At 57.7% G+C, this 23,029-nt stretch overlaps 1 protein-coding gene across 1 annotated transcript in view; it reads right to left on the bottom strand.

Moving 5' to 3' along the window:
- LOC119103640 (mitochondrial thiamine pyrophosphate carrier) overlaps nt 1-23,029 on the bottom strand; it is a 49,162-nt gene that overhangs the window by 19,044 nt on the left and 7,089 nt on the right. Inside the window, exons 3-4 of the mRNA XM_037227248.1 lie at nt 1,831-1,965; nt 1,119-1,271 (exon numbers count right to left, since the gene is read on the bottom strand). Of these exons, the coding sequence (XP_037083143.1) occupies nt 1,119-1,271; nt 1,831-1,956 (279 nt within the window). The 5' untranslated portion in view covers nt 1,957-1,965. The remainder of the gene's footprint in view (nt 1-1,118; nt 1,272-1,830; nt 1,966-23,029) is intronic.

Raw genomic sequence — 23,029 nt, 5'->3', positions numbered from 1 at the left:
TCCACGGAAGCGGATCTTCAAAAAAAAAAAGAAATAAAAACGTAGCTATGCCGGTTAAAGTGATCATACATCACCGCCCCGACGAACAAGCCACGGCTCAGTTCCTGCGTGCCTGGAATTTGAGTGGAACGTGGACGCGAAATGCACCACGAGTTATGCGAGAGATGAGCAGTCCGCAAATTGCGCAACAGAATGTCCCACTGTTTGGCAGAAGCTCTCCGCACATCGTTTCCTGCAAGCGATCCCGTTACGTTCTGCAGTATGCATGCGGTACGTCTGCCGCATTCTGCTGCCCGTCATGCTCCAGCGGTCTCCCCACCTATCATCTCCACTTCTGAGTCCGGAGTCCGCAGACGAGATATTGGCTGCTAATTTTGCTTCTCCGACAAGGGCATGACGTGGCTACCAGTGATACAATACTGATGCTGAATCTGCTCGCCGCTGTCAGTGCACGCAGTCGGTGTTTAAAACTGCGGTAGTCAGCTTCACGAACCGTGGAGATCAAGCTGCACTATTAAATTGGATAGATTTTACAATGGCTGAACGCACCGCAGTTCGCATTTCAACATGATCACCAACGTTGAAAATAAATACTGATGATTCCAAGGACTTTGAAAACGCTTTCAAAAAGCTGCGTACCATGCTTTTACCATTACCATTATCACAACCATTCAAAGTCGATAGCAACCATTCATTCCTAGCATCGATGCAAATATTTGTCTACTGAAGCAAGGCCAGTACCAACCATAAAAATATGGATGGTAGCCATTCATTTGAAATGCTAATACTTGTACAGCATTCTCACGCTGTTTTTGCAAGGAGAGACAAGTGGTGCAATAGGGACACAGACATACATAATTTCATAGCAGCACTTTATAACCGCAAATGCACCTCAAACATTTAAGAGGCACAGGGTGCAGAATACTTAGCTATTCTGTGCACGGCAATGCAGCAGACGGCATCATCATGATAATCCCACTTTGACGCCACAACCATGGCCTGTAAAAGAGTGCAGCGCACATTTGTCCCATAAAACATACAACGCATTGTACGTAATAGCACAACGAAGCAGCGGGTCGTATAAGAGCCTGAGTAGGACAGACATCGCGCTGGCTGACCTGCACAGTGCCGTAGACTACCGACAGCAGCTGGGCCGGGACGTGCCCCTTCCAGAGCGCGGAGGCACCCTCGTCCCGGACCACCTGGCCCAGAGCCTGCAGCACTCCGCGGTACTTGCTGTTAGCGGAGCGGCGCACTGGCTCGTGCTGCAGCTGCGGGCGCGGGTCAGGCCACGGTTAGGGCACGCGCCACGCCACAGGTCAGCAGACCAGGCGGTCAAACGGCAGGTCTCGTGCGGATACGAGCGGCGAACATTAAGCCATCTCGCGCGACGTATGGCTGGCACACGTTTCAACATCACGATCTCGCAGCAAAGGCCCTAGGACATCGCAACAGGTATGACAATTTCGATAAAACCTTTTCCAGGAGCCTGATCACGAACCACATCAGAAATGTCATAGCTTGCCGTAGAACCATTCTGAGCCTTATCCATGAGCCTGACCAGGAATCAGACCCGAAATCTCACAGACTGCCGTAGTGTTTCTAGGCAAGGATCCTACAGTTACACTGACCTGGAACGTGATTGGATCCGGATACTTCGAGACTTGAAACTTAACCCCTCAATATTAAATCCGGGGCCAACGATGACCAAGAGACACATCAGACCCGGGTCATGACCTGACATAGACTAACCTGGAGTCTGATCAAACAGAATCCGCAAGCAAAGCCGTCTGGGGACTGACCACGCCCGAATCCTAACCAAGTGCTGACCTGGAACCTGATCTTGAGCACGTCCAGGGGCTGGCAGCAAAGCCGCGTGAAGAACCCAGAAGAGGCGCCGGCCAGGCCATGCTGCCAGCTGCTCAGCTGCGCGGCGGACGGATCATAGCCCACCATTCAGACCACCTGCAACACGGACACGGACGGGTCATAGCCCACCATTCAGACCACCTGCAACACGGACACGGACGGGTCATAGTCCACCATTCAGACCACCTGCAACACGGACACGGACGGGTCATAGCCCACCATTCAGACCACCTGCAACACGGACACGGACGAGTCACAGCCCACCATTCAGACCACCTGCAACACGGGCACGGACGGGTCATAGCCCACCATTCAGACCACCTGCAACACGGACACGGACGGGTCATAGCCCACCATTCAGACCACCTGCAACACGGACACGGACGGGTCACAGCCCACCATTCAGACCACCTGCAACACGGGCACGGACGGGTCATAGCCCACCATTCAGACCACCTGCAACACGGACACGGGCGAGTCATAGCTCACCACTCTCCAGCAGTCATCTACCACCACATGGAGCACAGGAACAGACAGGCTGCCGTCCATCACAATTCAAGATTTTTGGCAGCAAATGACGCCTGATATGAACGATTTCGGACGCCTAGTTTAAGGCTCCCCAAACTTACGGTGCCCTTCTGAAGGGCACATTGCGTTTTCAGTTGCTTTGGGTTTCCCTGGGATTTAGTGAAGTCATATGGGTCTCTATGACGTCTTTTGCTCTGACACCCAGCACCATTTAGAGCAACTGCAACACAGGGCCGGACTAACTGGACCTAGTCTTCGCCACGGGGATGAGAACTTAAGTCACTTCGGCGGTTGCACGCGTAGGTTACTCCCAAACCAAACAAGCAACCGCGCCTTCGCACTGCGGGCGCGCGCGTCCACACCGCCAGGCACCTCTTGAAACGACGCGTCAATTGCGCCGCAGCCGTCATCCAACACGCTGGGAACCCGGTGCTGGTGGCGAAAGCCAGCGCAGCAGCAGCCAGCTGCCACGCCATCCGTGCTGTCACGGCACGCCGTCAGCGCAGACCGCAGAACGTCCCGGCCAATGGGAGGCCGTCCAGCCGGGCGCGAGCCGGCGGAGCAGCACAGCCGAACAGGTCGGCTTCCCCGCTTCTGAGGCGCTTTGTCAGGCTAGGTATACTGTCACGCATAGTCAACCTTTGCATCGCACGTGTGCAACTGAGTGCGGTGCAGCGCGGCAGGCCTTTGCTGGCCAGCGCCACATATGCGACGCGTGTCATCAGCCAGCTTACCGCGGGACACATTCAGCAGCCACCAAGGCCATAAAACGGGCGAAGCGCTCCGACCAGTACAAAACAACGGTTTAAGGTTTAAGGACAGCGGGTTTTAAATTACTGATGCCATATGCTTGCTAAGTACATTGCAGACATGCAAAGGAGAGGCGCAAATCCGCGGACTCGATGGTATTCACTGTTCAGTCTACTCTTAAGGAGTCCGCCCTCTTTTCAAAGAGCTGACCCGTACATGGAAACTCCAGAAACATTAGAGGATGGAATGCACAAAGCGCGATAACCAACACCAAAAACTACCAAGATTCCCTCGAGCACCGATAACATACATCATCGAGCCTTCACACTTCATACATAACAGCCAACATCACAGACGTCATGCAAGTGTCTTAGCTGTATCCAGCAGCTTAAACCAATTTTTGTTGAGCGGAAGATGAATTGCTTTTGCAGCTGTCGATGACAGACTTGATAAAAGTTCAGTGCAATGAAAAATGTGAACTCGATTTCACGTTGAACATGCTTGGAGTACGCCTACCTGAAAAAGGCAATCGTGCACACAAGAAAGGCCTCAAGCCTATGGTTTTTCGGCGATGTGAGCTCACAAGAAAGACCTCATGGGAGCTCTTAAGACATCAAACGATCATCAGAACATAGCACGAGAGTACTCGACGTGCGGTGTTCGTCAGTGGCCATGAACATTGGTCTGATGGTCACGACTTACCATGGACGCTGCCTTGAAGCGTCGTGCATTCTCATAATGTATTCTTATGACCGCCTCACGAGCTCGGTTAACCAGTGCATCATAGTGAAATGAAGGCCAATATTTTCAGCGTAAGGACCCCTAGTGCCGACAAAGCCATCGCCTAGATGTAGCACCACTCCACTGTTCTGCATCTACTACTGAGACAGAACATGTTGCTAAAAGCTATTGCGTAGGACACAGACTTTCATGGCACGTTGTTTCCTCATCTACATAAACGTCCGGAGTCCGACCGAACGAAGCAATGACTCCCAGCGCTGCCGACGTGGCGATAACCACAGTCAAAGGGACCTGAGTGCCCTCCACCATCGCAACAAACGCAGCTCGTTGACGAATGCGAAGTCAAGGTATCGTGTCCGAGAAAAAGCTGATTTCCTCACGGCTGCGCTCTTGATCCACAAGGAACATTTTGCTGCTAGGGCCACAATAGCTCCGCGGCAGTAATGCATTCTGAAAAATTAACGCAACCATTCATACCTTTTCGTTTTTCATTTCGGAGAGGATGAGGTGCTTCAGAACGAGATACGAGCACAATTATGAACCTACCGCCAAATATAATAAAACACATTTAATTGACATGTGCTCTGTCATAAAGGGACGGAGACAAGTCCCTTACATCTTGCGGAATTAAGCATGACACCTAAGACGTTACGCAGAAAGCAACATTTCAAAGTGCTCAATACCCACCAACCACGCCCCATCTACCACCTTCTTTACACATTTGACCGCAATAGGAACTCATAAACAGGTCGCTGATGCTTAAACTAGTGCCGAAGCCGCGACACCCTCCAGCGCTGTGATGAGACAAGCTTATTTTCGGCACAACCCCGGAACTATGATGTGCATTCCCCCACAAGCGCTACCTTGTTGAGTCCACTTGTATTTAAGCAGGCGAGCCAGCTTATGCACAACCACTGAACGAGCGACGGACCCGGCTCTCACGACCAAACGTCGCTCGCATGAGTAACGGACCGGTGAAGCATTGAGCCAGACATATTAAACGTGATTGAAACGGATCACACATTCACGGATGATACGAGCCTCACGACAATAAGTGAGGTACACCGGACACATGGGTGCAAAGTATTACCACTTTGACCAGCTCACTGAAGGCGCTCGGCCACAACCGTCTTATCGTGTCACGTTGGTCCGGGATGGCTTCAACATCCGATTAGTTCCGATAGGAGCGGCCATGAAATACTGCGAGTTCACACGACGTGTGAGTGAAAGTGCAACCCCTGCCAAGTGCACACAAGGTCGTGGGCCGAAATCTTGAACATTCGGCATTTTTATCATGCCCGAAACGTAGCGTGCCTAACCGTTTGCAGCATGAGTTATGCCACGCATCAAGACCCCCGGCCGGTCAGCAACGAAGGGACGACAGTGGTCCTGCTCATGCAGGCTCATAACGTGAGTGGAATCCATCGTACAGGAGCGCCTGACTCACTCTGAGTGTGCGATGGAGGAGAAAGAACAGCGAGAGCATCATTTTGATTGCTTGTGCCGTTGCTAGTGTCATTGAATCGGCTAAACAAACACACACCGGCAACTATCTCTGAGCGTCAGCTGCCGGCGGAAAACGCACCACGCTGTACAACAATGCCACTCGGCATCAGCGACGGACCGGAAGGCAGGCCGCTGTCCCGCGCTGAAGCGTTCGCGCACTGACCGGTCGTTTGAGAGCGTCGTTGAGCAACAAACTCACGACCCCCCCCCCCCCCTGAGCGCGCCAGTGCTGACGATACGCTAGCCGAGGTGTGATCAGATACCGGCTGTATGGCCACCAAAGGATGATGCGCCAGCCGAGGTGTGATCAGATACCGGCTGTATGGCCACCAAAGGATGATGCGCCAGGGGAGGCGTGATCACATGCCGGCTGTATGGCCACCAAAGGATGATGCGCCAGGGGAGGCGTGATTACATGCCGGCTGTATGGCCACCAAAGGATGATGCGCCGGACGAGGCGTGATCAGATGCCGGCTGTATGACCACCAAAGGACGATGCGCCAGAGGAGGCGTGATCACATGCCGGCTGTATGGCCACCAAAGGATGATGCGCCAGAGGAGGCGTGATCACATGCCGGCTGTATGGCCACCAAAGGATGATGCGCCAGCGGAGGCGTGATCACATGCCGGCTGTATGGCCACCAAAGGTGCGACACTAGACGCCGCAGGCACCGAACAACCACCCAAACCCAGTGAGAAGTGGGAGGGACCTTTGCACCTCGGCCCATACATCAGCCAGGTGCTGCGAAGTATATTCTATTAGATGTTCATTTTCAGGTGATCTCCACCTAACTCTCAAGGTTGAAAAAGCCTTACGATCTTAACTTCGTCTCTGCTGTCAGCGTACCCTAAAGCACCAATGGTCAACCGATCACTTGATTGCAATTTGCGTGGCAGCACAGCAGACAAAAACGTACCAAGTCTTAAAGGAAGCAGGCCTGACATGCCTAGATTAAAACAAATCACTAAGATAGACAAAGTGCCCGACAGCACGAACTTTTGGCTTCCCCTGGCAGTTCAAGGCATCTGCTAACAATAGTGGCTAAGACAATGGAATACCAAACGCCGGGAGGGCAACAACTTGTCCAGGGTTAAGGGGAGGGGAAGGAGAGTCCGAGGCATTTCAGTTCGTTTCTTGCTTGGGTCACTAAGCTTTAAGCTAAATTTGTCCAAACGTAGTGGGTGTTGGGGGGGCTCGAGTCCCCGAAACCCATAACGTGGTAGCTTCCGGGCCTGTGCCTAGTGTGCAATGAAAACCCCATCCTTAATTGGTATCATCAGCTCGCAAAAGCGCAGTCTTGCTTCAGATATTCCCAAATTTCGCATGCCAGGGATCCGGAACGAGGCTACATATTTCAACCACGTATGCATACATGGTTGAAATATGCAAGCCTCGTCGCTCGCACTCGTTCCCAAGAGACGCTTGCCACGGCGGAGTTCTCACCCCACCGTTAAAAAAAAAAACACGGAAAACGACGTCAGAGTCTAGAAGGCGGCATGACATTTGGCGGTGGAGCAATCGTCAGATTATTTCAGCGCGTATGAAACGAAACCCAGGCCAACCGCAGGGGACTGCGTTTATGCACAACAGGCTATCATCCTGGGCCAAATGCAACTGCTATACGTGGCTTGAACAGGGACGTAGTTCCGCAAAATGAATTTTGAGGAAGGGGGAAGAGGACTGCACAGTAAAAAGTGACATATTTCCATAACACGGCAAAAAACGCTTTCTTCAAGGATTTAGCCCGCTACCTTATCAAAGTTGGAGGGAGGAGGGGGGGGGGGGGGGGGCTGTAGCGAGAAATGTAACTTGGGAGGGGGAGGAGAGGAGCTGAAGCTTGTCCCCCATTCCAACTGAAAAGGAAGAAGCATCCCTGGGAAAAATAATTGTCGTTTAGAGCTGATTACCTTCAAAATAAATTGGGCTGATTATTCGACTATGTGACAACGCGGCATTCAAGCGCATCGGCGATGCTACAAAAAACTTTCATGACGACTATACTCGCTTCAAATTTATTGGAGAAACAACAAGCTCTTAACTTAATATTTCCGATTCCAACAACACATTAATACATCAGCACTGAACACCCTTACAGGAGATAAAACAAAAAGGTGCAATGTTGGGCCCATTCACTAGGGATACAACGAAACGCACAAGTCTTACTAACTTTGAGGGTTACTCTGTAGTTGCCCTGTGTCATTGAACCTGCTCCAGTCTCGATCTCCGGGGCGGCCCTGAGGCGTTGGGGGTGGATGGGGGGGGGGATCGGTTCATCAGTGGCCCTGACGCGGAAGGATCAGCCCATCAGTGGCCCTGACGAGGGAGGGATCGGTCCATCAGTATCCCTGAGGCGAAAGGGATCGGTCCACCATTGGCCCTGAGGCGGAAGGGATCGGTCCATCAGCGGCCCTGAGGAGGAAGGGATCGGTCCATCAGTGGCCCTGAGGAGGGAGGGATCGGTTCATCAGTGGCCCTGAGGAGGGAGGAATCGATCCATCAGTGGCCCTGAGGAAGGAGGGATCGGCCCATCAGTGGCCCTGAGGAGGGAGGGATCGATCCATCAGTGGCCCTGAGGAAGGAGGGATCAGCCCATCAGTGGCCCTGAGGAGGGAGGGATCGGCCCATCAGTGGCCCTGAGGAGGGAGGGATCGATCCATCAGTGGCCCTGAGGAGGGAGGGATCGATCCATCAGTGGCCCTGACGAGGGAGGGATCGGTCCATCAGTATCCCTGAGGCGGAAGGGATCGGTCCATCAAAAGGCCCTGAGGCGGAAGGGATCGATCCATCAGTGGCCCTGAGGCGGGAGGGACCAGTCTGTGGCCCGGCCGGGGGTGGCGGCCGGAGACGGCGCGGTGCGGAGGCCAGTCGCAGTCTGAACGGTGCGCCGCGCGCTCCTCCCGGCCGACCCGGCGGTTCGCATACATGTGATCGGAGTGGACGGCCCAGCAGCCAGCCGCCGACAGCCGACCACAGACGAGGTGAGCCCGCGGCGGCCGCCCGCTCGGCCAGGCGCAACAGAGCGGGGACGCCAGCCGTGTCCGCACGCAGACCGGGCGCGGACACGGCGGCTGGGCCACCGCTGCCGCTGACAGTCACCTCCCGAGGGCCCGGCAGGCGTGACATCACCTTAGACACATACTTAAAATGAAGCGCCGGCATCGCAAAACGGCGCTTGCATTGCACCAGTTTTCAATAAATACTGGTGTGGTGGAAAGGAAAATTTGTGTGGTACTGGTGTATCGCAACGGACAGATGCAGTCAATTATATGAACGTAACTGAAATTGGTGTATAGTAACGGATAGCTGCAGCCAATTACATCAACGTAATGCTGCCATTCTGTCACTGACGTTTCCCAGGAGCTAGGCCCAGCCTGCCACAAAACAGTCGCATCAATTCTTAAAACTCCTCTCCAACCGAAAATATGTGACCACAAGCTTACCGTCTGCCACTGCCGGGTTTACTCGGGGGTCAGCAGCGGGTTCCCCGAACACAATCAGTTTTAGCCGAGGTTAGGCTCGGCCTCAGCGGAAGCACGCCGTGGTCAGACGGCGCCGCTGAGCGGCGGTGACCGTGGCCGCCTCCGCCGGCCTCGCGCCGGCTGCATCAATCCGACGAACCGGTCCCTGCAGGGCCGCCGGGCTCATGGCAGGGCGGCGCCCGGACGACAACAGATGACGCCACGGCGTCGGTCGCGGCGACGGCCGACACAACCGCGCACGCCACGGCTCCCTGTCCTCAGACCAGGCCGACTGGCCCCTGACTGGCTGTCCCAACAGAGGGGCCGAGCTTGCCGTCCGCCCCTCTGGGGAGCAGCTCTTGCGGTGCATGACCGTGCAGCAGTGCCGGAAGCGTAAGACCGGGAGAAGGTTTCAAACCTGTACTGATAGCGGACGGCCGTGTCCTCACCCGGCGTGCGAGCTTGGTCCGGGCACAGCGGGCCCAGATCAGGCGGACGCTGGCAAAAAGGCCCAGTCTGGAGGGCCTGTGGCCGGCGCGTCTCCGGAGATAGATCACAGGGAGCCGCCGACATTCTCCCTTGAATATTCCGGACGCGCCGCGGCACTTCAATCGGACGCCGAACATGGCGCGGCACGCACATTGACGTACCATGGCACGTCAATGGCACGCGCGCTGACGCATGCTGGACGTCCAGTGCCACCGCTGGTGGTGGGACGCCGGCGCCGCGACCACAGCTGGTGGTGGGACATGACCACGCCGTGTGTGACACTGAGAACCATGAATCAACTTTGCAAGGTTTACAAAACCCTGCAAGGCGGGCGTCACCGTGCTTTTATGATACGCGACGGGTCAGACCTGCACCCAGGTGCCTTGGCACACTGCTCCACTCAAGGAGCTGCATGCAAATGATGCAAGTACTCGGCAGCGAGTGCACACCAGAGATGAGCCCGTGAACGAGCATAAAAACATTCTCTACAAACGGGAAATATAATTCAACATGCCGTTTAGTGCCAAAGGGCGAGCAGTCAACACGAAGAGCGCCCCAGTATGCAGCCGTTTTGGCGTCGTTTGCTCGCCACAGAGCGGCGCCCCGCGAGCGGAGCGGCAGCCTTTGTCGGGCGCACCGGCCACCGGGGCCCGGGTTCAACAAACAACGGCCCATACCGTTCAGTAAACTGTACCCGCTAAACAGAGCCTCAGCACCGGCGGCTGAACACGGCCGAGCGGGAGGTCCCTGCCGCGGCCGTGCGGCGTGCCGATACCTGGCCCGCCCCCGGGATCCCGGTCAGGCCCGGTCAGCGTTGCCAGGCGACACTGGAGGTGATACGGGCCTTGGTGGAGGGCGGATCTTTATCGGGGGACTCCTGGATGAAATGAGGTCTCGCGAGTTGTCTCCTGGGGGAGTTCCACCAGTCAGCGTCCAGTGTTTGAGCGGAAAGAGGGCAGATGTGTCCCCATAGTTCACTATTTTTACCAGGGAGTCGCCAGGCACTGTGATATGTTAGCCAAACTGCTACAAAGAAAAAGAACAGCAACTATGATACGCAATTTTTATCTAACATTTACGTGCCCTATACAGGGCGTATGCATTGAAGGGTCTAGGGATTAAGTAGAAGAGTCATAAGAAGAGTATGAAAATAATGGTTCCCGGATCCCCACGGATGGAGCCCGAGGCGCTAACGCTCGGCCACTGCAGGGGGGGGGGGGGGGGGTACATAGGGGAGGGCGCCTGATCCGGAACATGGCCACTTCACACAACTTATGATAAAGTCATTGTACTTAACATGTGCTTGTCCATGCCGTTCCCACCCTAGCCTGTATTTATTAAATTCTGCAAGAGCACGATGTTCTAGGCTGAGTGACCTTTCTGTTTGGGGAGTTCAGCCCCAAGTTGGGAGGTTCTGGTCAGCTTGTTAAAGGAGGAAGCGGGGAGGGGGAGGGGGGAGAACTCAGTTTCACGTTAAGGAATTTCGAATGTATGTGCATGTGAACATGATTATATGCCGCTTGCCTCAAACTTGCCTCCCTTTCTGAAAGAGCTTTTCTTCTCGGCTCTGCCTTATAAGGGCCCTTAACCACCTTCATCCGTGTCAAAAACACTCCCAGCCGCTGTTTTCGTCAGGGTCGCTTCGTGCCGGCTCCCCGTCAACACCTCTCCTGGACCTCGTGCTCCGCCTGAGCCGCCGCCAGACACCTCCCGGCTGGCTGTCGCCTCTGTCGGACGGCCGACACGTGCCGACGAGCGGGCGGCCGGCGGTCGGGACGGTCTGCGGTCGGCGCCGCCCGGCACCGAGCAGCGACGCGGGCGCCGGGCCTCTCCGTGTCACCCGTTGGCCTTGCAGACGTCCCGCAGAACATGGCCGAACAGGCAGGGCCGGCACCGTCCCCAGGCGGGGACAGCGTGCGGGACGCTTGCACTGCGCCGCACGGGCCTCGAGCGCTGCCACACGGGCGCTGCCGCACGGGCGCTGCCGCCACGGGTGCTGCCATACGGGCCATCCCGCACGGCGCTACCGCACGGGCGCTACCGCACGGGCGCTGCCGCACGGGTACTGCCGCACGGGCGCTACCGCCACGGGCACTGTCGCCTGCAATGACAGCTGAGGACACGTTTACGGAGACGGCCGAGGCAGCGAAATTACGGCTCAGCGAACCGCACTCCCGACTCCCTACGGAACATCACCGCCAAAGAAGCATCTCGTTCGGAGGGCTCGACGCATGACTAATGCTCATGTCGACTCTGAGCGATGTTCAATCATGACCATAACCATGAGCTACAGCAAAAAGTACATCAGCCATTGGCGGAAATTCCGAGCAGCACCTTTATCGCCCTGAGGTCGCGGCACAGGCCGATGATAAAAGACGCCCGAATCAGCTAACAACCGAAACCAGGAGAGCAAAACTAAATAGCCTGCCGCTTCCTCCATGACCAAGGACGACAGTGGAAACTGTGACAAAGGGAGCGACACACGACGGCCCAATGCCGTCACTAACGGGCGTGACGACGGCAGGCGTAGCGGCCGCAGTCGGCAGGACCGGCCCACCATCCATCCATCCATCAGCCATCCCGCCCGCTTCTTGCTGGCTACCGGCGGCCGACGCCTCTGTGGACGTCGCGCTCCGGCTGCGCCTTGCCAACCGACGGCGGGGCACACAGTGCCAGGCAAGGCTGTGCTGTCTGCAGACCCGGCTCGCTGGATCACATCGCTCCCGCGCTGGGCCAGATCAAGCTGGCCGCTGGATCACATTGCTCCGGCGCTGGATCACATCGCTCCGGCGCTGGGCCAGATCTAGCTGGCCGCTGGATCACATTGCTCCGGTGCTGGATCACATCGCTCCGGCGCTGGGCCAGATCTAGCTGGTCGCTGGGCGGTGATCGATTGCCCGGGCGCATTCATCACATTCGCACCGCGGCTCTGCTCGGACGTGTAAGGAGGCAGACACTCCCAGAGCGGCGTGACTCTTGACCTCAGGCCCTTCTGTGGCTTCATCGTCTTCCAGCAGAGCATGAATAGGTAGTCTAGTGATAGAAAAACTTAAATCCAAGCCTCCATCCAGCAAACAGTCAAAGCGCAAGTCACCACGACGTGCCGATAAAAGAGTCCCAGCTCCGATTCACGACGTGAACAGAGCGTTCTGAATAGTTCTAAATAGACCACAAAAACGATCCTGACACGAGGCCAGCACACCAGACGTTGGCCAAACGTTATGTGCATGCATATAACAGTTTGGGCGCCCGACCACATTTTCATTTTAAACAGCTCCAAACACGGTCATAATCACCCAGTGTAACAGCAAACGGTATGCCCACTCCACAGTCGACGGGCGGTTAGCAGGCCATTGGAATACAAATGACGTTATGAATACAGCCGGCAGCGGGGACAAACGCGTGTCTCCCGATCCGGACCGGACCGCGATTGGCCCACCCCGGACGCCGACTCGATCCATCGTCTCCCGATCCGGACCAGACCGGACCGCGACCGGGCAACACCAGATCCGGATCCGGTCCGAATCCGGTTCTGCAGCGCACGGACACCTGCCGAACGGCGAGAGGCGGGCGGCGTCACGGCGGAGTGTCTAGAGCCGCGCTAAACGCTCCGTGTTCCGCGGGGCGTCTGAGACAGTACCGGCCGCTGGATTCCAGGAATGCTGGCCAGGGCGGCAGTCAGAGACCACCTGGCCCGGCAGGGGCGGAGTCAGCACCTGACCATGGGCCATTACCTCGGCCAGCCCCAGTAACACCGAGCGCAGTCCCGGGTCCCGACCTAAGCTGAGCAGCGCCGCCGCGTGAGGCAGCCGCCCACCCGATGCCAGTCGTCCCTGCCGACAGAGTCGGCCGGCTAACCCACCGAAATTTACGGCCGCGCCAATTAAAGGGCACGCCGTTAACGATCGGCGGTCAGCGCGGCGTAACGGGCGGCGCTCACGTGGCGCGCTCCCGCCGGCCGTGCACGGCTCGCCGATGGTATCGGCATGCCCCGGACGGCGCGGGTCCGCCGCCGAGATGGGTAACGGAGCGAGCCGAGCCCCCAGGCCGCCACGTGCACCTCAGCTGCACCGGCGCGGGAGGAGCCGCCGTCGGCGGCCCTCTGAACCAGTGCGGATCACCGGAGAGTGACAAGGTGATCAGCGCGGACTGAAGGCAGCTGTGCGGCGCAGGCGGGAATTACGCGGCCGACTGTGAGCACGGGCCAACCTCGCGCCTGGGAGGGGAGGCGTCGGACCGCGCGGCTTCTCCGGCCCACGTGGCGTCGGCTGGCAGCGGGCGAGCGCGATCTCCGGCGCCGCGCCCCGGCCAACCGTTGCCGGGTGAGGCCGCGCCTGGTCACGGCCGATTGGCGGTGCGCTCCGACGCGCCGCCGGAACCGCGCCCGAGAGCACGCCGCCCAGCCCGGCGGCGCCGTCTGCAGGGCCCCCGCCGGCGGCGGGGGCCGGCCCGGCCGTGCGGCGCAGCTGTGCCGGGACGCCGGTCCCGCACCCCGCTCCAACGCGGCGGCTCATCTGTCACCGCGCTCGACGACCGCTCGTGATCCCTTTGACCCGGCGGTGCGTGTTCAGCGCCGGCAGCGGCGCCCAAGCACGGCCGCCCTGCCGCGTCCGTGTAGCCGATTCCCCGGCTGAGGCAGACGGGCCAGAAAAGGTCACAGTACGTCCACGGCAAGGTCCAGCCAGCGGGAGTGACGAGCGATTGCTGAAGACGGCCAGGTCAGCTGACGACTCAGCACGTCCGGGGTGGGGTCCGAGGGCTCGGTGGGCGGAGGCGGCGGCGGTCCCGGCGGGCCGGCGCCGTGGACGGGCCCATGGGTCGTGAGGACGACCCAAGGCCGGGGCAGCGGAGCGTAGTCACACGAGACGCCGTCGAGTGCCAGGCCTCCCGCCCGCCCCCGCTGTTACAGCACAGGTGGGCGCTCGGCGCGACGGACTGCCAGGCCGGCCGGGATCGTCTGTGAGGACACGCCCTTCACCTCCCACCGTGGAATTCATGGCGAGATCACAGCTGTCTCTGCGGCGTTTACGTCCATGACGGGAGCGATCCATGTGGGCGATTGTGTGATGCATCCACGTCAGTAGTGCGATACTGCCACGAAGAGACCGTGCCGGGAAGACGCCCAGCACTACACGAAACGTGTCCTCCGACAATACAAGCCAGCACCGAAATTAGCAAGAATACCAGAACGATTTAGATCGCACCTCAGCGCCGGCCTGAAAATATTGATGGGTTGTAGCGAATGTCGAATTACCATATTTCTGTCCTTCATTTTATCGCCAGAGGAGCAGCGCGTCGATTCACGCGCCTGATAAAACGGCACAGCCTCGACACGGCCAATAAGCGAGGCGCCCCGTACCAAACGGTCCACAGACTCGTCCTGGAGAACGGCATCTGGACAAGCGAACGAGTCGCTGACCGCATGGCTGAGGCGTGGGTCTGCGGACCGGGGCGATCCCTCCCACACCCCCGACAGCGGTCCACTCATGCAGCACTGGCCAGGCTGCCGGGGCGGGGGAGACAACAGGTCCGCCGACCCGACCTCGGCCCGCTGACCGGGTCAGAGGTCACCGACCGGCCGAGTCAGGCCGGAACGCCTCCCACCCGCCGGTCGACGGCGTCGCCTGTTCAGGAGCCGAAACGTGACGAAACCGGCCTGTGCGTCATCACCCGCTGCGGGCCGCAAATCCCCTCAGAGGAAGCGATTTCCTCCCTGCGGACCTTGAAAATGGCGTGATTAAAGCGGGATGTTAATCTGGTCAGAGAAGTACGCGAGAGCGCGAGGGTAGGTTCGGCCACCACGAAACGCAAGGTGGGAGGTCTTCTGCCGATGTGGCCCTGTCGAGCGAGCCCTGCACTGCCCCACCAGCCGGTCACGCCAAATGACGAGCCGCTGCGATGCCATGCGGGATTGTTGCATCACAGAGAGGAAGCCAGAGAGCCGAGACAGCGCCCCTTCCGGACGTGGTCCGTTCAAACGCGTTAGGCGACACAAAGGTGCAGGTCTTCGCTCGCACATCAAAGTGAAACTCATGGCAACGGGAAGGATCGAGTGATCCATTCTGCGAATGCTTAAGCCTGTGGGTTTATCAGCATACCGGTATTTCCGCTGATACCAGGTCAACGATCTCACGGAAGTTCGTCATGTCACCTACCGAGAATTACTCCCGGTAGCGGCACGACGGGGGCCACGTGGTGTCCGATTAAGGAATGAACTCCAGATTTAGGCGGCATTACGCAGGCGTGTCACCAGTCAAGCGCCGTAACAGCCAGTCCAGCGCCGTAACAGCCAGTCCAGCGCCGTAACAGCCAGTCCAGCGCCGTAACAGCCAGTCCAGCGCCGTAACAGCCAGTCCAGCGCCGTAACAGCCAGTCCAGCGCCGCCCGTCGTAACAGCCAGTCCAGCGCCGTAACAGCCAGTCCAGCGCCGTAACAGCCAGTCCAGCGCCGTCGTCCCAGCGCCGTAACAGCCAGTCCAGCGTCGTAACAGCCAGTCAAGCGCGCGTCGTAACAGCCAGTCCAGCGCCGTAACAGCCAGTCAAGCGCCGTAACAGCCAGTCAAGCGTCGTAACAGCCAGTCAAGCGCCGTAACAGCCAGTCAAGCGCCGTAACAGCCAGTCAAGCGTCGTAACAGCCAGTCAAGCGCCGTCGTAACAGCCAGTCAAGCGCCGTAACAGCCAGTCAAGCGCGTAACAGCCAGTCAAGCGCGCGTAACAGCCAGTCAAGCGCCGTAACAGCCAGTCAACAGCCAGTCCAGCGCCGTAACAGGCAGTCCAGCGCCGTAACAGCCAGTCCAGCGCCGTAACAGCCAGTCAAGCGCCGTAACAGCCAGTCCAGCGCCGTAACAGGCAGTCCAGCGCCGTAACAGCGCATCGAATAACATAGACACGAATGGTAACAATGTACCGGATAGCCCAACCGCGCATGGTAACAACGGTCTGCACAACCCAACCAGCCATGGTGAGAATGGACAACGTAACCCAGCCATGCATGGTAACAATGGTCTACATGACCCAACCATGCATGTTAAGAATGGACTACGTAACCAAACCATGCATGGTAACAATGGACTATGTGACCCAGCCACACATGGTGACAATGCAATGCGTAACCGAATCATGCATAGCAACGGTGTATGACTGTGTAGTAAAGCAGTGTCAACGTAACCGTGCGCTCACGTTGGGTAACAATCCACACAAATGACAGCAGTCACAGCGTACGTAGTGAATGCAGACGGTAACAGTCGTATCATATAATACTGAACGACCACCACACAGCACAACAATGACGACAACCACCACACGGCAATGTGTTCATGTAGGAGCCGTAGAACGTTCAAACACGGCACGAGCATAACACCCGTCCCGCAGCTAAACTGTGTACGGATATGGCAATGGCAACAGAGGTAAACTCTACCTGAGCACAGGTCAGAGACAGCTCGGACTCAAGGGGCAACGGCTCACGGTTGGTAAGATCCCGCAATACTCCACCCGATAGACAGCATCTCATATTTGATTTATAAATTCATATCGTAATTAAATGTGCTGACACATCCGACGCAGGGCATTTCTTGGCCCGCCTGCTGGATTGTGGTCCGTCACCACCGGGATCACCCCATGCGAATTAATACCAGCATTAGACATTCCCTCTTCTCAGCGGGGCTCGTTGTGCACTCCGCTTGAGGCCCGTGAACAGCTGACCGTGTCACTCCGCCAGCCCAGCCCGCGCCGCGGCTGACCGGCGGCTGACCGGCGGCTGACCGGCGTCTAACCGGCGTCTGACCGGCGTCCGCGGCTGACCGGCGTCTGACCGGCGCTCGCGGCCGATCGGTGTCTGACCGGCGTCTGACCGGCGTCTGGCCGGCGTCTGACCGGCGTTCGCGGCCGATCGGTGTCTGACCGGCGTCCGCGGCTGACCGGCGTCTGACCGGCGTCCGCGGCTGACCGGCGTCTGACCGGCGTCTAACCGGCGTCTGACCGGCGTCCGTGGCTGACCGGCGTCTGACCGGCGTCCGTGGCTGACCGGCGTCTGACCGGCGTCCGCGGCTAACCGGCATCTGACGGGCGTTTGACCGGCGTCCGCGGCCGACCAGCGTCTGACCGGCGTCCGCGGCTGACCGGCGTCCGCGGCGGCCGGGCAGGGCCGACGGGCCGGCCCCTCCCACGGTCGCCGTGACGGCAGCGATACGGGCCCAGACCTGGCGTCCCGTCAGAGTGCCTCCCGCGATACCGTGTTTTAACGGACCTCGCCACAGAGTTAGCTTATCTGCCCGTTTGATTTGTGGCCCCGGTGTGTGGGCGAGCCTGGTGTCGGCTCCCAGCATGCCGTCCTCCTGGGACATGGTGGGCTGGGACGGACGTGTCTGCGGCCGCTGGTCTCCTCGCACAGCACGGCCCCACTTGCTGACACGTCACCCACCGACCCGCCGACCCTCTGACCCGCTGACAAGCCGGCCCGCCGCCCCGCTGACCAGCCGACCCACCGACCCTCCGACCCGCTGACAAGCCGGCCCGCCGACCCGCTGACCAGCCGACCCACCGACCCTCCGACCCGCTGACCAGCCGACCCACCGACCCTCCGACCCGCTGACCAGCCGGGCCGCCGCCCCGCTGACCAGCCGACCCGCCGACCCGCTGACCAGCCGGGCCGCCGCCCCGCTGACCAGCCGACCCACCGACCCTCCGACCCGCTGCCAAGCCGACACGCCGACCCTCCGACCCGCTGACAAGCCGACCCACCGACCCTCCGACCCGCTGACAAGCCGACACGCCGACCCACCGACCCGCTGCCGAGCCGACACGCCGACCCGCCGCAGCCCAATACTCACTCGACAGCGTCAGTCGACGACCATGCTCGGCAGTGACACTTGACAGCGACAGTATTTTTTTTTTCTTGACAATGCTGCGCGGAACGCGCTTCATGGAGCGCTAGCAACTGTTCATATAAGCTGCTCGAGGCCACAGCGCCACCAGGGAATCGAACCCGGTGGAAGCCAGACGCGCCCCCGAGTCGGGCTATTTCATCAATGGTCACACCCTATGGCGATGCTGGACAGCGACAATGGACAGCGACAATGGACAGCGACACTCCGCTGCGACACCCGACAGCTCCGCACCGGTCGTGGCACGCCCCCAGCTGGATTATACGAATTGCTATGCACTAATAAACGTCAGGGTATTAAGCGGCTGGCGTGACTGCTGAGGCCAACAGCACCGCTACACCCTGCCTGGACCTGGCTGGAACGGGGAGCACTGAAACTGCCGTCCGGTGGAAGCCGAGCACTCCTCTGGACCTCAAAATCTCAGCATGTACCACTTACATTACACGCGATGCCATTCCAAACATCTCCCCCCAGATCGATAGTTCGGTTTTCCCCTGACATGACCAAGGCGAGACAGTTAACCGGACATAAAAATGTCGCAACCACGACCGCCGTACAGTTGTGTCCGTGTATGTGGCTTCGGGCCGAGACGCGGGGACGGCCGGTGCCTGGCGCCGCGCCGCCTCCAGAGACGCGGCCCGCCGCCGGCCGTGAGCGATGATCCAGCGGCGGCGGCCGTTCATCTCAGCCGGCCGCCGCTGACGGGCCTGAGCGGCGTAACAAAACCTCGCCGCCGGCCGCCCGCACGACCTCCTGTCCAGATCATACCGCCTGTGACCAATCATCGACGCTGAAGTGGCCCGTTAGTGCACGTGGCGCCCCTCACACCTGCCGCTCGCCCCGCCCCGCGATCGTCACCCCCGCGAGGAGCGGCGATCGGTGCTCACATCCGACACGTTTATGCCCGGCGCGGGCTCGCGCTCTTTTTCCCCACTTGATGGTACGCTCGCAAAACCAGTTGACCTTCGGTACATGTATAGCACCAGGTGGACAGTCTCTTCGAATGCGAAATGGCCAGAGTACAAGAACATAAATTTGACATGATGGCTAAAGGTTCTCCCTGAATACAGATGCATATATAAATGATACAACTCGGGATGTTATGGTAACGAAATAAGATGGCTTAAGAACACGTGACACGTGAAATGAAAGTCAAAGTGATTGGACCATAGTGCTTGATGGCTACCAATACCAAAGTGCTTGATGGCTAATCGGGCAAATGTGAGATAAGATATGTGAGGCATTCTTGACTCACGTGAGTGAAGAACACAAAAGAAGCCCATCATCAATCACGCCAGACCTCTAAAGAAGTGCTCCCTATGGGGGGCGGCGGTCGGCCACGGCTTTGTGACCAGGCTTCAAATCATCCCGATTGGGGCCTCACTAGTTTAAGGCTGGGTGGACGGCCATTTCTTAGTTTGCATTATAAAGTAGTGTATTGCGTTAACGTGAGTTGGCAGACTGAAAGAAAAATGCACGCGGAAGAACGTAAAACATAAGATATCTTGCAACCTTTCCCGAGGGTATTTTTCGTAGCAGAAACACAACGAAGTATTCGTGCACGGTTTAATAAACACCGTGGAAACGCACCTTTGTGGGAGCTGAAGTGATGAGTTGTTCAATGTGTTTTTAGTGGCAGTGTCTCCGCAAAATCAGATAAATTTCTGGACACCTGCGTTTTAGTTCTCAACATTTTTTGACTTGACCTTGCACAACCCGGCCAACGCTTGTTGCTCGAGCATAAGTCCGAATTAAATCGTTAAAGGCTGTCCATATAACCAAAGGCTGTACTTTACGGTTGTTTAACCAAAGCCTCCTGATATATTAACTGTCGATAACTCAGCATAAGGTCGCTGAAATCCCAACGGTATTGTGTATAATTTCAACAGTGAATCTAATCTGTGGCACGCCCGTTATTTACGGAAGTGGTAGGAAGGTACTAAAAAAGCTTTCCTGTACGTGTTCTCCACCCCCACACTTTGTGGTGCAGGCACTTAATACACGCCATTGTTTTTTTTTTGACCATATATGGTGCGTTTGGGTTCCTAATCAAAGCACCTTGACGGCTTTCAGATTAATGCACATTTTTCAAATTCGTAATAACATGCCGGAATTCGGATAATAGAAATGCTGAAAACCCAGGCCGTGCCTGGGTTCCCGTTAGGACTGGGACTGGCGGGTCAGGGTCTACGCTGGGACCCGGACTGGTGCGTCTGGGTCTACGCTGGCACTATGACTGGTGCGTCAGGGTCTATGCTGGCACCCGCGCTGGGACCCGAACTGGTGCATTATGGTCCATGCTGGGACTCGGACCATTGCGTCAAGGTCTGCGTTGGCACCCAGACTGATGCGTCAGGGTTTGCGCTGGCATCCGGACTGGTGCGTCAGGGTTTGCGCTGGCATCCGGACTGATGCGTCAGGGTCTGTGCTGACACCCGGACTGGTGCGTCAGGGTTTGCGCTAGGATGCGTTTAGGAGTGATCCAGACCGGCTGGAGCCTCAACTATACGTTTGCCACTCCCACGGAATACGATGAGCGATTCAGCGGTCGCTTACAGAGCGGTCCATTGGGGCTGACAACCTTTGCAGCGGGCATGAAGTAACACAACTGGTTCGGCTGTGTTGTTCCGGTGATGTTGGTGCGGCGTTGTTGGTGCGGCGATGTTAGTTCGATGGTGTTAGTTCGGCGGCGTTAGTTCGGTGGTGTTGGTTCGGCGGTGTTGGTGTGGCGGTGTTGGTGCGGCGGTGTTGGTTCGGCGGTGTTGGTTCGGCGGTGTTGGTTCGGCGGTGTTGGTTCGGCGGTGTTAGTTCGGCGGTGTTGGTGCGGCGGTGTTGGTTCAGTGGTGTTGGTTCGGTGGCGTTGGTTGGTTCGGCGGTGTAGGTTCGGCGGTGTTGGTTCGGTGGTGTTGGTTCGGCGGTGTTGGTTCGGCGGTGTTGGTTCGGCGGTGTTGACATGGCGACGGATGGTGCAGCGGATCACGCGGCCGAGATGTGAGCCACGAAGGAAAAACAGGTGCAAAAAGAGGCGCGTTCTACCAGCAGCGTCATCGCCCAATCAGCTGAATGGCGCCTCCGTGGCCGTGCCATACTACCGGCGAGCCGCGGTTGACGGCGGGTTGACAGTGTGCCGAAATCAAAGGACAGCTGGCTGGCGTGCGAGATAAATACGGTGCCGTAACCGAAACGTCAGTCTGACCTGTAGAACCCACTCAGTGTAAAAGTACCATCACAAACACAGCGAACGAGCCCGGTGGCTTTGCAATGAAATCAGCCAGGGCGATCAGCGACTAATGCTCATAATTATCATCTTTTATCAAGGAATGGACCGTGGCAAAAGGGCCTATTATCAGGTTGTCGGCTCATAAATCGCATGCGGAGCGTTCTATACGAGATGGCTTGGTTAGCCTGAAGCCTCGCAGCACTATCTCCTGAACTGCCAGACGTACTTGGTGACCAGCTATCAAGAACAACCGGATGTACCCGGTGGCCAGCTATCAGAAACAGCCAGATGTACTCTCACCAGCCATCAAGACCAGCCAGATGTACTCGATGGTCAGCCATCAAGACCAGCCGGATGTACTCTAAGACCAGCTATCAAGACCAGCCAGATGTACTCGGTGGCCAGCTATCAAGACCAGCATGCAACTAGACGGCGTGCGCACCCGTCAATGACGCTTCAAATCGCAGTGGCGGCATAACACGCCAGATCTGGCTCGCTCTCCAGACGTCCTGCAGCCCCGTGCCACTGCTGGCCACGGCACGGCTCGTCTGCCGCTTCGCCGCTGCTGGCCACGGCACATCTCGTCTGCCGCTTCACCGCTGCTGGCCGCGGCACGACTCGTCTGCCGCCCCGCCGCTGCTGTCGGCTGGGAGGGTCCAACGCCGGCCGGCCGTCGCCCACGCTCGCCAGTATTTGCACAGCCGCACCCCCGCTCTGCACGGCGGAGCCATACTCCCTCGTCGACCGGCCACCGAGGGCTGCCCCCCCCCCCCCGGCCCCCCCCCCCCCGGCCCGGGGTCGCGGGCTGCACCGGCGCACACTCGGAAGCGACGGTGGCCGGCTGCACCGTATTTCCTGCTGAGAAAGGTGATGAGCGGGCAAACACGAGCCGAGCGTTGAACTGGAACACGCCGGGCTTTGTAGCATTCCAGCCGGGCTGAACATGCGTTGCGATTGGCCGGAGACGGGCTTTGACCACGTCTGAGAAAATATCCCCCGCGCCGACGGCAAACGACTCTGGAATTTCTTCAAAGTTATGCGGTTAAAACTGTTGGCGACCGCACATACCGCGACGACTTGAAGTGAGCCCATCTTATCCTCACGCCTCTCGGCAGCTAATGCGGACTAACAGGGCGGGATTGCCCGGGCGTTGTGAGGCATGTAAGCTTCTAAGTGACAGATATCTGGACATCTCACAAAAATCTGCAACTCGCCGACAGTCTGCAGCAGACCGAATGCAGAGTAACTTACGGAGAGATACGACCAATAACTGATTTTAAGGCATTACACTTGGCTTGAATTACAGTTTCTAACTTAAAATTAAACGCGTCGTATCAAGAGTAAAGCAGCGTGGCCTGTTGTCATAACTTGACACCATCGTTGACACTTGTCAACGTGTAACACAGTCATTAACACTGTATGCTCAGCATTGTTTCACAACATAAAACACTAACAAACTAACAAATTATAGACAGCGATCAGGGATGGCAAAGGCAAGATTGCGGGGTTGCGCGTCTCGCATTCCTTTTATCTATCTCATGTGATCTGATGGGGATTTGCAATATATCTTTAGGACTGGTTTATAT

This window comes from Pollicipes pollicipes, unplaced genomic scaffold, assembly GCF_011947565.3.
Source record: "Pollicipes pollicipes isolate AB1234 unplaced genomic scaffold, Ppol_2.1 Scaffold_5724;HRSCAF=6776_pilon_pilon_pilon, whole genome shotgun sequence".
NCBI classification, from domain to species: domain Eukaryota; kingdom Metazoa; phylum Arthropoda; class Thecostraca; order Pollicipedomorpha; family Pollicipedidae; genus Pollicipes; species Pollicipes pollicipes.
Note: the sequence above shows the minus strand (reverse complement) of the source record. Positions and strands in the feature narration are given on the sequence as shown.